Source organism: Sylvia atricapilla, chromosome 7 (genome assembly GCF_009819655.1).
Source record: "Sylvia atricapilla isolate bSylAtr1 chromosome 7, bSylAtr1.pri, whole genome shotgun sequence".
In the NCBI taxonomy this organism is placed as follows: domain Eukaryota; kingdom Metazoa; phylum Chordata; class Aves; order Passeriformes; family Sylviidae; genus Sylvia; species Sylvia atricapilla.
The window spans coordinates 23179818-23192273 of record NC_089146.1 but is presented as its reverse complement, the minus strand read 5'-3'; the positions used below and the strand labels follow the sequence as shown (position 1 = coordinate 23192273).

The window sequence follows — 12456 nt, the reverse complement described above, 5'->3', positions numbered from 1 at the left end:
CGACAGGGGCCGGCTGTCACTGCCCCCGCCAGGGTCACGCGTGGGGCGGGTGCCGCGGTTCGGGGGAGCCACGCCGCCCCCTCACCTGAGGGTCCGGCAGCAGGAGCCCCCAGCCGAGGCATGGAGCCCGCCCCCAAGAGCGCACCGGAGCCCCCGGCCATGGCGGACACTGCCGCCGAGTTCCTGAGCCTCATCGGTGCGTGCCCCCTCCAGCCTCCCCCTTGTCCCGCCACACCGTGCCCGGGGAAAGGCGGGGGGCACCGGGTCCGGCGGGACGGGGATGGATAGTGAGGATTGAGCGGATCCATGGTGAGGGGCTCGGCCCAGTCTGCTGGGGGGGGAATGGAGACAGGGAGGGGCCCTGGGCAGGGGCGACAGCCACTCCGGGAGGGAGTCACCAGAGTGACCGTCTCCTTGCGGTCACTGTCCCTCTATCGGGGTCACTATCCTTCCGTGCAGGGCTGAAAGAGCTGGAGTGGTGCCTGTTTGCTGAGACGCTGGCAGTAGTGGCCGTGGGGGCCCCACCAAGGGACAAGGCAGAGGGCCAGTGGTGGATGGCAGCCCAGTGGGCACCCTACCAGCGGGAAGGTGAGCCGGTGCAGAACTGCATCCTGGTGCAAACCAGGTTCCGAGGCAAGCAGGATGGTGCGCCTGCCTCCAGCACCCTCAAAGGTGAGCCAGGGTGGCTTTGGGGTGTTCCTTCCTCCCCGGGGCTGGAACATCCCTGTCCACCAGCCCCCGGGGCTGGGAATGGGGACAGTGCCAACGGGATTGGTTGAGCATGGCTTTGCCCTCCCAGCCTATGTGACCTGGCAGCTGGAGACCCTGGAGCAGGAGGAGCAAGAGTGCTTGGAGGTGACTGATATGGTGGTGGCTCTTCCCTGTATCCTACCCGCTCCTCTGGGGTGTGCCCTGCAGTGGTGCCCCTTGCAAGGCTACTGTGGGTAGTCTGGTGTGCCTTGTCATGCTTAGACTCCAGCTCTGGTCCACCATCCTGGTCCCCATACCCTCCTCTGGGTGGCAGCTGGGGTGGGGAGTTTCCCGCAATTCATGTGGAATGGTACCGCGACTGACAGCGGTGCTGGAGAGTGCCACCTCAGAGAAGGGGGTGCCATGGCCCTACCCTCCACCCGTCCCGCAGCTCGGACCACACCCCACAGTGAAGACGACCCATATTGTGAGCCACGAGCACGGGATGACTGTTACGAAGACCCTGCAGGAGGGAGAGGTGAGGTTGAGGGCAGGGTCACATCCTGGGAGGCGCCAGCACTGCTGGCCTGTCTCCCTAGGGGTGCCCCAGGCTCTGGGCATTGCTGTCCCTGGGGATGCTGGAGCTGTGGCTGTCCCGTGAGGTAGCCAGGTCTCTCTGCAGGCAGAGCCACAGAGCCTGGGCTTCTCCTACAGCCGGGCCAAGCTGCGGGGGCTGCTGCTGGAGGGTGCCAGCCTCCTGTTGCTGCGGCTGCTGGCACGCCGGCAGACAATGCCCCCCGACCTTGTCTTCCCAGCCATCAACACCGAGGGCGACCTCTGCACCTCCAGCTATGTGAGCCACCAGTCAGGAGGGCCTGTGGGATCTGGGGGGGGGTGGGTCTGGGTCAGGTTGGGGATACCAGGGTGGGATGTGGGAAGTGGGAGTAGGCAGAATGTGGTTGACAGCATGAGGGGAACACACGGGGATGGCACCTGGGGGCAGGGGTGCCTCTGAGACAAGGCTGACTCTGGCTGTACCACCCCCAGTCTGCCCTGGGCATCCAGCGGCAGGCCGTAGGCTCAGCAGAGACTGAGGTGTTTGTGATCGAGCGAGCCGTGCACACCAGCACAGGCGCCTCCACTGTCTGGCACAGCAGCTTCCTCCCTGACGGGTAAGGGCAGGGGTCTGGTCAGAGGCACCCCAGCCCTGCCAGTCTGGTGGGGACCCAGGATGGGGAGCTCAGGGGCTCTTCCCCTCTCAGGCATTTGGCTCAGCTGACGCAGATTGGCTCCCCAGTGCTGATGCTTCTACAGGATGAGTCCATCCTCAGCAAGTCAGGTACTGAACAGGGGAGGTTTGTGCCCTCCCCAGCACAGGGAGCCCCTGCCCGCTGTCTGGAAGTCCAGTGGGAACACCCTGCCCTGCCTTTCTGCTGCCAGGTAGGTTCAAGCCCCAGCTCCCCTTCCCCAAAGAGCCCCTGGACTGGGAGGAAGATATACAGCTCTACTCCTGTTTCCTGGACAGGAAGGTAAGATGGGGGACATGGGGCTGTGCCAGTCTCCAGGAGAGTCTCTCCTGATGTGCCCAGGAGGCACATTGAGGGGGCAGACTGGCCAACATCCTTCCTCACGCCTTCTTAAGTGTGGGAAAGGACCCAGGCTCCTGTGCCCCTCTCCCAGGCACAATGCCCAGGGGTGAAATGTGTGTTCATGCCCACCTCACCCATCCTGTCCACCCCACTGCAGGATGAGCTGCAACTATCCCATGCTGCCTACCTCCAGCAGCACCCTGAGGTCCGGGCACTGCTCTCTGACTTCCTCCAGGCATTGCTCCTCCAGCAGCCACACGACCCCATCTCCTTTGCTGCGGAATTTTTCGCCTACCAGCGGCCCTTTGGGACCCCCTTTTCCTCCACTGGGGCTGCCAGCCCCCTCCTCAACTCCCCACCTGGCCAACCTCCAGCTGACAGCAAATAAAGCAGCCAGCACTGCCTGTCCAGTCTTGTTTGCTTTGGGGAAACTGAGGCTCAGGGAGGGCAGGTGGAGCTGAGCTGTGTGCTAAAGCCTCACAATCCCTTCTGGGTGGGACCCTGTCCCCCTCCCAGCTGTTCTAGCCCTTGCTTAGGGGGTGGGGAGTTGCCTGGGGCATACTGTAGAGCAGGGCCAGGCTCACATCCCTGCACCTGCCACAACCCCACACGTTCCAGTGGGACACCCTTTGCCCACCTCCCTGTAGGGGACAGCCTGGCTGGCAGAAGGGTACCCGGAAAGGCAGCCAGTGCTAACCAGGTACCTACCCATGGGAGCACCTGAGCTGCTCCCCCTTCCACCTCCACAACCATGAGGGTGCTGGGGATGGAGTGCCCCACTTTTGTTGGCCCAGCTTGACACTGCAACACTGGCACCCCATTTTTGGCATGAAAGTCCCTGCACCCAAGAGTGATGTGAGCACCCTATGCCACAGAGCCTGCCTGGCTGAGTGCTTCCCGCAGCAGCTAAGGGTGCATTTTTTTTATCTGCTTATGCAACACGTGCCTGCTTCCTCCTCACTCCCACTTCTATGGCTTTTCCCCTACTCCCGCGGGGCCAGCCCTCCCTTCTTGCTCTGTGGGATGCTGTCCCCTGTCCTCCCAGTCATCCAAGCAGAACCTTTGGCATGTGATGGAGAGTGACATGCAGACATGCTCCCACATCCCAGTTAGGGTGTCTCATGTTTGCATGTGTGTGAGGCAAAGGGGAGGGAAGGGGCCTCTTGGCACTGAGGGGGATGGGGGGGAACCGAGACTGTGTGTGTTCATAGGGGTAGGGAAGGAGCACTTCCTTCTCCTATCCTTCTCCTCTCCTCCTGAGGGGGGGCGGGATGACACAACTGCGGGGGGGGGGGGGGGGGGGTGGGCTTTAAAAGCTGGGCAGCAGGCACTGCACTCAGTGCTGAAATCAGGGAGCCTCAGCACTGCAGCTGCATCGGGTCCACCCATGGCATCACTGGAACCAGGTGAGCCTCACAACACTTCTTGGGTCCCCTTCTGCCTCCTTTCATCCCCTTGACCCCCTTCCCTCCACCTTGGGATCCCTGGCTGTGCTCCATCTTTCAGTGGGCACTATACTCCACAGCCTGTCCAGGATTCCCCACGTGCCCCATCATCTGCTCCCTCAAGCCTGGGAATGTGATTCAACCAATTCCCAGGATGTAGGTGGGGCTGCAGAGGGGGGATTAGGACCAGTACTAGCTTCTTGTCCTCACTCTATGCCCATCCAGCAGCAGGAGATGGAGAAGGGTCCTCTCCTGTCCCTACTGCCCAGAAATGCACTTGGCTCCTGGACTGGTGAAGTTGGGGCTGAAACCAGGAGTTGTTGGGACACCTGAGCTGGAGGTGGCATCCGATCCCTTTGTGTAGCCTTTGATAGATCCCATATAGCCATCCTCACGGCCCCTCTGGAAAACTGGTGCTTGTGCCTTATGGGGTTCATCAGGCAGGGTTAGGTGGGACTGGAGGAAGCTGGTACCAGGGCAGCCATCCCACCAGTGTCCTTGTCCCCCTGGCAGGCTGCCACCTCTCCTCTTCTTCTTTGTCCCTCATCAGGCCTCACCAGGTCCCTGAACAGGGGCCAAGAGCAGAGTTACAGCACTGGCAGGAGTCCCATGCCCCGGCAGCGCCCTGGCACTCAGGACCAGACCTACCTGGATGAGCTCATCACCATCCCCAAGGGCAGTGGGGTAGGCACCACAAGGCTCTCTCAGGGAGGGTGAGGGAGTAGGACAGCGCTGCAAGGAGCTGGAGGTGGGGAGGCAAAGGGCCACTGCAGTGGGGAATATGTGTCTTGGTCATGCCCTGGGGACATGCTCCCAGCACCCCAGATCCAGCTCAGGCCAGTCACAGTGCTAGGTTGAGTGTTTCCATGCTTAAAGTTTTCCAGATGGAGAAACTAAGACAATGGGGCAAGGCGCTACCCAGCTGCAAGGATCTCCCCACTGTTCACACACCTCCTGGGCCACCCATGGATGAGTCCAGTGGGGCTCCCCAAGGCAGCTTTGCACCCCACTGGCCCCCTCCATCCTTGTCTGGTCTCGGGGCAGTGGAACAGAGAAAGGGAATGGTATTCCCTAGTCAGGAGGAGCAGCAAAAACAGAGGGCACCAGCAGAATCCCATGGAATGCAATTAATAGTGCCTGACAGTGCTGGGACCCCCTGCAAACCACTGTCCAATGGGTGAGACAGGGCTCACTGCCTCTCCAGCACTGCTGCTAACAGGGAGAGGCTGGGAGCAGCCGTTCCCGATCCAAAACTGTCAGGAAAATGACCTCCATGTGCTAAACACATCCATGTGGGTAGCACTGGGCTAAAGGAAATTGCATGTGCAGTAAGGAGACACTGGTTTTGAACGGGAGATCCCGGCTCTGACCTGCTGCCTTGTCCCAGCCTGGGTTCAGCTTTAGGAAACTCTGGGCTTTCACCGGTCCCGGCTTCCTCATGAGCATCGCCTACTTGGACCCAGGCAACGTGGAGTCAGACCTGCAATGCGGGGCACTGGCAGGATTCAAGGTGAGCCTGGCTCCGGGCTCGGGAAGCAGGCGGGGGTTTCGTAACCTCTCCAGCGCCAACGGCTGCCCATGGCAGCTGGCTTCCCCAGCCCGGGAGCAGGAAGGGCACGGGGGGCCCTCGGCACAGGGAGAGGACACCCAGGGGTGCCGGGGGGGCACCTCTCTGACTAGACTGGGAGAGCACCTGCACCCCCTCTCTTCCCTGCGACCCTGTTTGAACTGGGCATCCCCGGGCAGCCGGATCCTGCCCCAGTACTGTTGCTCCTGCCCCCCAGCTGCTGTGGGTGCTGCTATGGGCCACCGTCCTGGGGCTGCTGTGCCAGCGCCTGGCCATCCGTCTAGGCGTGGTGACTGGGAAGGACCTGGGAGAGATTTGCTACCTCTATTACCCCAAGGTGAGCAACCACGGGCAGACCCTGTGCTTGGGCTGGTGACAGTCCTAGCAAGGATTTGCACGGCTGGAGAGGAGCAGAATGATGCTATGAGAGACCTGCCTCCCTCAGGGGCTCCCCAAAGCCCCCTGGCGCTCCCCACCTAGTGCCCACACCCCTGCAGTACAGGGGCCCAGGGTAAGAGGTGGTAAGCAGCTACTTCAGTGTCCTGGTTAGACCTGGGGACACATGAGAGCGTCCCCCGCGGGAGTGCACCCAGGCGTCGGGGCAGCAACGCGAAGCCAAGACGCGGGAAAGCCTGTGCGTGTTGGGGCAGAAACTTAGAGGAGGGATCACATGACAGAGGAGGGGGAGAGTTAGACATCCCGCCTAAATATCAAGATCCTGATGGGGGGAATGAACAAGGAGATGCTGGCTGAATGACAGGTCCCCAAAAGGAGGGTTGGGCACATCCCTCTGCCCTGCCTCCCTCAAACCCCCCATATCTAGACAGATGGGTCCTATCCTTAGCTCTCACTGGGGCAGGGATGGGGAGGGAAGGAACAGGCTCAGATTTAGCATCCAGTTTCATCCTGAGATTATGTTGTGAAAGAAACTGAGAGGGGTCTTTTGGGGGCCCCACGCTGCTCTGGGTAGCCTGTTACAGCCTGGAGACAGGGATTTGCACACAGGATGCTGTGCCGGTTTGCCCAGAGTTATGTGCCACTGTGGGCTCAGGCCCCACATGGTGCCCTGTCCCCCTCAGGTGCCCCGCGTGCTGCTCTGGCTCATGATTGAGATTGCCATCGTCGGCTCTGACATGCAAGAGGTGATTGGGACAGCCATTGCTTTCAGCCTGCTCTCAGCTGGCCGGTGAGCCTCCCCACAGGGACCCCCAGCCTCCCCCATGGCCCTGCTCCACAGAGGGCCATGTATCTAATCCCACCCCTGGCCATCCTGCAGCATCCCCCTCTGGGGTGGGGTCCTTATCACCATCATGGACACACTCTTCTTCCTCTTCCTCGATAAGTACGGTGAGTGCCAGGATGAGGGCTGAGGGTACTGTCACCCAGGCAGCACTGGTGCCCATGTGGCACCATGTCCCCTGCTCTGCTCCACCCCTCTCTCTCAACATCTCTAGGGCTCCGCAAACTGGAGGCTTTCTTCGGCCTCCTCATCATGATCATGGCCCTAACCTTTGGCTATGAGGTGAAGGGGGGAGCTGGGGACAACCCTTTTCCTGCAAGGCTGGCAAGAGACACTGCCACATGGTGTCCCCACTGCTACCAGCCTGTGGTAGGGGGATGGCAGCTCACAGTGCCCCTTCTCACTGCTTCCCAGTACGTGGTGGTGAGGCCAGGGCAGGTGGAGGTGCTGAAAGGCATTTTCCTGCCCAGCTGCCCAGGCTGTGGACGAAAGGAGCTACTGCAGGCCATGGGCATCATTGGGGCCATCATTATGCCCCATAACATCTTCCTCCACTCCTCCTTGGTCAAGGTGAGATCAAAGCAGTGCCATGGGCACTTGTTCTGCCAGGGTGCCTCAGGGTACACTTGGTGGGGACCAGCTGGTCCTGGCCGTGGGACAGGGGTGCTCACGTGACCCCGTGACACCCATGTCACTGGCCATGCCCAGACACGGGTGATCGACCGGTCCAAGAAGGAGGCAGTGCAGGAGGCCAATATGTATTTCCTGATCGAGTCCTGCCTGGCCCTCTTTGTCTCCTTCCTCATCAACCTCTTTGTCATGACTGTCTTCGGTGAGGCTTTCTACCACCAGCGAAATGAGGACGTGGTGAGTGTCACCTCATGTCCACAGGGAGATAATGGCTGTACCCAGCTGTGGGCATGGGCAGGACGAGCATCCCCTGGGGACTGCATGTTCTCATTCCCTGAGACGTGATGTGTGGGGATCCCCCTGTGTCTGTGGGAGCTGCTGGGTTACTGCCACACTCGTGCCTGCCATGCCTTACAGCACAACAAGTGCATCAACAGCAGCATCAGTCACTATGCCAGCATCTTCCCCACCAACAACAAGACAGTCTCTGTGGATATCTACCAGGGGGTGAGTGTCACCAAGCTGTGTCCAGTGAGCATCCATTCCCATTTGCAGGCTATATCACTCTCCCCATCAAACCCTGGGGCTGGGGGCAGTTATAACCCCACTAGAAAGCTGGGAGCTGATGGGAATGCCTGGGGTAGGGGACACTTTAGGGTGCCCACTGGAGTGTCCCTACACAGGGCGTCATCTTGGGCTGCTATTTCGGGGCAGCAGCATTGTACATCTGGGGCATCGGGATCCTGGCAGCAGGACAGAGCTCCACAATGACTGGGACTTACGCAGGGCAGTTCGTCATGGAGGTGAGAGAAAGGACTGCTGGCCCTTGCCCCCACAGGGAGGGGCTGAGAGCAAGGGAAATCACAGGTAGGCCCTGGGTAGAGCGGTTCTGTGGGCAGAACCAGGAGTATTTGGAAGAGAAAACTGCCCACCATTCCTGCAGGGGGCTGGTGGGTGGCAGCTTGCTACACCATCTCCCTGTTCCTCAGGAGGTGGGATGGAGACAGTGCCTGTGCGTGCCCCACGCAGTGTTTCCCTAATTAATCAGATCCTCTGTTAATGAGTCAGAGCTGACACCTAGCGGGGCCCGGCTGCCCTGCAAGAGCCCGCTCAGTGCCCTAGCACAAAGGAGGGGGAGATGCCCCCTAGTTCCTCCCAGCCAGGGTTTAGGGGGTCGCCTGGACCCGGTGCCCCGGGCACAGCGAGGTGCAGGTTCTGCTGCGTTCCAGGGTTTCCTGCAGCTCCGCTGGTCCCGCTTCACCCGGGTGCTCTTCACCCGCTCCTTTGCCATCCTACCCACTGTCCTCGTGGCCGCTTTCAAGGATGTCAGCCACCTCACAGGCATGAATGACCTGCTCAACGTCCTGCAGAGCATCCTGGTAAGGGGGTGGGAGGGCATCACCTGCCCCCAAACACCCCAGCCTGGCAGCCATGATGTCCTCACCCCATCTCCTTTCAGCTGCCTTTTGCTGTCCTGCCTGTCCTCACCTTCACCAGCCTGCACCCGCTCATGCAGGACTTCAGCAACAGCCTGTGAGTGCCAGGGCATGGGGAGGCACAGAGGAGGCAGAGTGGGGGGCTCTGGCTGCAGGCACCTTCCCTTTGTCCCATCCTGCCCCCACAACCCATGCCCATGGGGCAATTAGTGTATGGACATTGGAGGGATATGTTCATTCCCACCTGCCCAGGGCAGGCAGAGCAGAACAGACACCATCACTACCCTCATCATCTTCCTCCCAATGACACATTTGGTTCCTTGGGCACCCCTGGACCTTCAGCATCCTCCTGGCACTGCCAGCCCTGGATTTGGAAGGTGGCAAAAGTCCACACCTAGATCCCCACCACGGAGTGAAATATAGCTGATGAGTGCAGAGATGTCCCAGTTGGGACCTACAAACTCAGTTCCCCCAGCCCTCTGTGCCCAGTGGCCCACTGCCCTGCTTGCAGCCCAGGGAAAGTGCTGATGATCCTCATCACGGGACTGGTCTGCGCCATCAACGTTTACTTCGTGGTGGATTTTTTGCCAACACTGCATGGCCTCGAGTACCACATTCCCTTGGGCCTCCTACTGGCTGCCTACTTGGCTTTCGTCGGCTACCTGGTAGGGCCGGCACCGCGGGATAGGGGCGGGGCGGTGTCCCAGGGGGGTGCTCATCGACCCGTGGTCTTTGCCCCCGCAGATCTGGACATGCAGCATCGCACATGGAGCCCGATTCCTGGCCCGGGGCCACCACAGCCGGTTCAATTTTGGTCTCGCTCTCGACACGACAGGAACACGGTGACAGATCCCATCCCTGCTTATTATCCCCACGTCCCTGCCCAGCGCGGCCTCCTCACACCGGACACGGATTTGCTGCCACTCCGAGTCCGGGCATCTTTTAGTCAGAGATGCACTCAGCAAGGAAAGGGTTTACAGACCGGCAGACCTCCCCCCAAGATCTTAGAGCTCAGCCCTTCTGCCCACCCCCAACACCCGCCAATTCCGGGGTGCTGGTCCAGGCTTGATGCGAGGGGAGTGGGATAGCAGCGGGAGGTTCTTCCATCCCTTGGCACAGACGCTTCAGTGAACGATCCGCGTCGGAGACTTCCCCTGCTCATTATTGCCAGGAACCGCCGGCCCCCGGGACCGCTAATTACCGCCGGGGACCGCTAATCACCGCCGGGGCCCGCTAACCACCCGCCGCCGGCGGGGCCAGCCCTGGGATCGGCTCCATCCCCACGGGGGGCTCCGAAACTCAGGGGGAGGGGGACGGCTGATAAACGGCGTGTTTGTAAGCTGGCCTCGGCCTCGCTGCTGCTGCGTGGCCCCGGTGTGGGGCGGGGACCCCCTCGGCCCACCCGTACCCCGGGGACGGCCCCTTTGCCCCGGGCGAGGGCGGGGCGGGGTTGCCAACGCGCGGCCGTGGCGGCGCGGGGGCTCGGCGCCAGCTTTTTGCATTTCCCCGGGTGGGGGGGGGGGTCAGCGGGGGGCCCCTCCGTGCCCTCTCCGCCCCGGATGCCCCGTTTCCCGCCTGCCGGTACCGCCGGATGCGGATGCGAAGCCGCTCGGGCCCTCCCCGGGGGCGGCCGTGGCCCCCTCCTCGGTCTCGCACCCGCGGGTGGGGGGGTCCCACCGCGCTTCGGCCCCCGCCGCGGTCCGCACTTGCGAGACGCTCCCTGGCTGTTTCAAGGCTCCCCCCTCTCCCCAGGACCCCTCCACCCCAAACCTCCACTGCCCGGCCCAAGCCGGCCGGGCGGCCGAGAGAGAATTTGGGGGGCCGGACACCCCCCGGCCCGTGCCCCCCACTCCGGGAAGGGACCCCCCCGCCCCGCTCCCGGGGGCCGCTCTTGTTTATGTGAAGAATGTCCCCTTCCTTAAAAGGGCGATGGCGGACGGGGTGGGGCGGTGCCTCCCCCCCGCCTCCGCGTTGGCCCGGCCTCTGGTTGCTTGAAGGAGGGGCCAGAGCGGTGGGGCCCACTGAAAGGCGGGGGCTCCCCGCTCCTCCGGGGGCGCAGCCCAGACGCAGGAGGAGGAGCAGGAGACGCCCCCAGCTCGGGGTGCACCTGCCCGGGCGTACCAGTCTTGGGGTGTCACCAAGGGGTAGGAGGGCATCGGGGTGCTCCTCAGCGTGTGGAAGGCTGAGGGGCCTGCGGTCTACGGGGTTATGCCTGTGGGATTTGCTGTTCTCCAGCCGGGATCTGCAACCTAGAACACCCTCAGCCCAGGGACACCTGCCTCCATCCAACCCTTAGGAGGAGATGTCCTACTCCAAGACCTATCTCTGTGGTCCCTTAGCCATGGGGCAGCTCTTGGTGGGGCAGAGCTCCCAGGGTCAGAGCTAGGTTGGAGAACAGGGGAAAGCATAGGGACCCCAGTCTAGGAGCAGTGGGGTGGGACAGAGGGGTCCCTGACTGCTCGATTGAGGGGAGCCTGATGCTTTTCTGCCTTGTGTCCCTACCATGCAGCTTAAACAATCCAGCTGGACTCTGCCTGCTCCTGGGCTGGGCTTGTCCCACAGCCCCGGGACAGGGACAGCGTCTCCCTGAGCCCTCCAGCTGCCCAATCTGCCCCAAGCAGTGGAACTGGAAGAGGTGCTCCAAATAAGGCTGTGGGCATTGGCCCGGAGACTCTTCTAATTGCATTAATTGGAGGACTAGCAGGGCCTGGCTGGATTCATCAGGGAGGGAGGAGGACATAGCCAAAGGGACAGGGGTCCTGGACAGGACAAGTGTCTGGCCTCTGCAGCTGTCTGCTCAGAGAGCAGCATCCCCCAGCAGCCCACCCCAGCCAGATGCTGGGGATGAGACAGATATCCTGTCCAGTTCCACCTGGGCTAAAGTAGCACAAAGGTCTGCCCAAAATAGAGAGCAGAGGAAGCACAGCCTCTTTCCTCCTTTTCCTCCTGCTGGGCCAGGAGACAGTGGTGGCTGCCTGATGTGGGAGCCGGCTGCCGTACCACGGAGGGGCAGCAAAACTGAGGCACAACCATTGCCCGCCATCAGAACGGGCAGGGTGGCAGGATGCAGTGTCTACGTCCCCAACAGCAGCTGGTCCCTGTCACGGCTCCCCGGGGACACTTGGTGTCGGGATGTTCCCACGTGGAGCCGACAGTGCCGGTACTGCAGGTGTAAATCGCCTTTTGTCCTGCCAGAGTTCTGCCAGCCCCTGAGCATTGCAGTTCCCTGTGGGACACCTCTCAGTCCCAGGCCCATTTCCCAGCGCAGTCACCTGTGGGCAGGTGTCGTGTCCCCATATGCCCCAGGCTGGGAGGTGCGGCGGGTCCCCTGGCAGCGCTGTTTCCCAGGAGCTGCTCCCACCGTGCCGTGTCGGCTCCGTCCCGGGGGATAGAGCAGTAACCGGGGTCTGCCACCACCCACATCCCTGTCTCGCCAGTGCCCCTGGTCCTTACTGGGCCAGAAAAGGCGATCTCAGCTCCTGACGTTCCCAAACTGCAGGTGGGAGAGGTGGAAAGATTTCAAATGAGCTCAGATGGGGATTTTCCAACCTGCTGCACCCTCGAGGCAGCGCTGACAGAGCGTACAGCATCTCCTGCCACCGAGATGGTGAAGGAAGGTGGTGACCGGGACAGAACCCTCCGGGGCGGGGCTGGGGACACGGCGGTGGCAGGTTGTCCCAGCAATGCCCCGCAGGGCTAGAGAGGGGAAGGGGCTGGAGGATTCTGCCCTTGAGGGGCTTGAGGGGCGGGTTTCCTCTAAGGGACTTGTGCCACCCACAAGCTCCCGTCAAGAGTCGCTTTTCAGAAAGCGCCTGGAAACAGCCCCGTTTCTCCGCCGATGGCAGAAGGGGAGGAATTG

At 61.8% G+C, this 12456-nt stretch overlaps 2 protein-coding genes across 3 annotated transcripts; both read left to right on the top strand.

The window, feature by feature from the left end:
• The first annotated feature begins 70 nt into the window (after positions 1-70).
• Positions 71-2683, top strand: CATIP (ciliogenesis associated TTC17 interacting protein). Its single transcript, XM_066322976.1, is given in 10 exon segments — positions 71-196; positions 460-672; positions 800-920; positions 922-940; positions 1142-1228; positions 1373-1543; positions 1738-1862; positions 1953-2029; positions 2131-2219; positions 2437-2683. Coding segments are annotated over 10 exon segments (1209 nt in total). The 5' UTR covers positions 71-120; the 3' UTR covers positions 2668-2683.
• A 951-nt stretch (positions 2684-3634) lies between these two features.
• SLC11A1 (solute carrier family 11 member 1) lies at positions 3635-9941 on the top strand. 2 transcript variants are annotated; one of them, XM_066322975.1, is made up of 15 exons: positions 3635-3685; positions 4275-4408; positions 5112-5234; positions 5509-5628; positions 6371-6477; positions 6568-6638; positions 6746-6813; positions 6946-7101; positions 7240-7398; positions 7579-7668; positions 7845-7964; positions 8391-8540; positions 8621-8694; positions 9109-9262; positions 9342-9941. In XM_066322975.1, exons 1-15 carry the CDS (start codon positions 3667-3669, stop codon positions 9441-9443), a joined length of 1647 nt encoding a protein of 548 aa, XP_066179072.1. In that variant the 5' UTR covers positions 3635-3666; the 3' UTR covers positions 9444-9941. The 2 variants fall into 2 exon arrangements, with proteins under 2 accessions (XP_066179072.1, XP_066179071.1); XM_066322974.1 differs by lacking the exon at positions 3635-3685 and having other exon boundaries at positions 4151-4408; positions 6746-7101.
• Positions 9942-12456: the final 2515 nt, after the last annotated feature.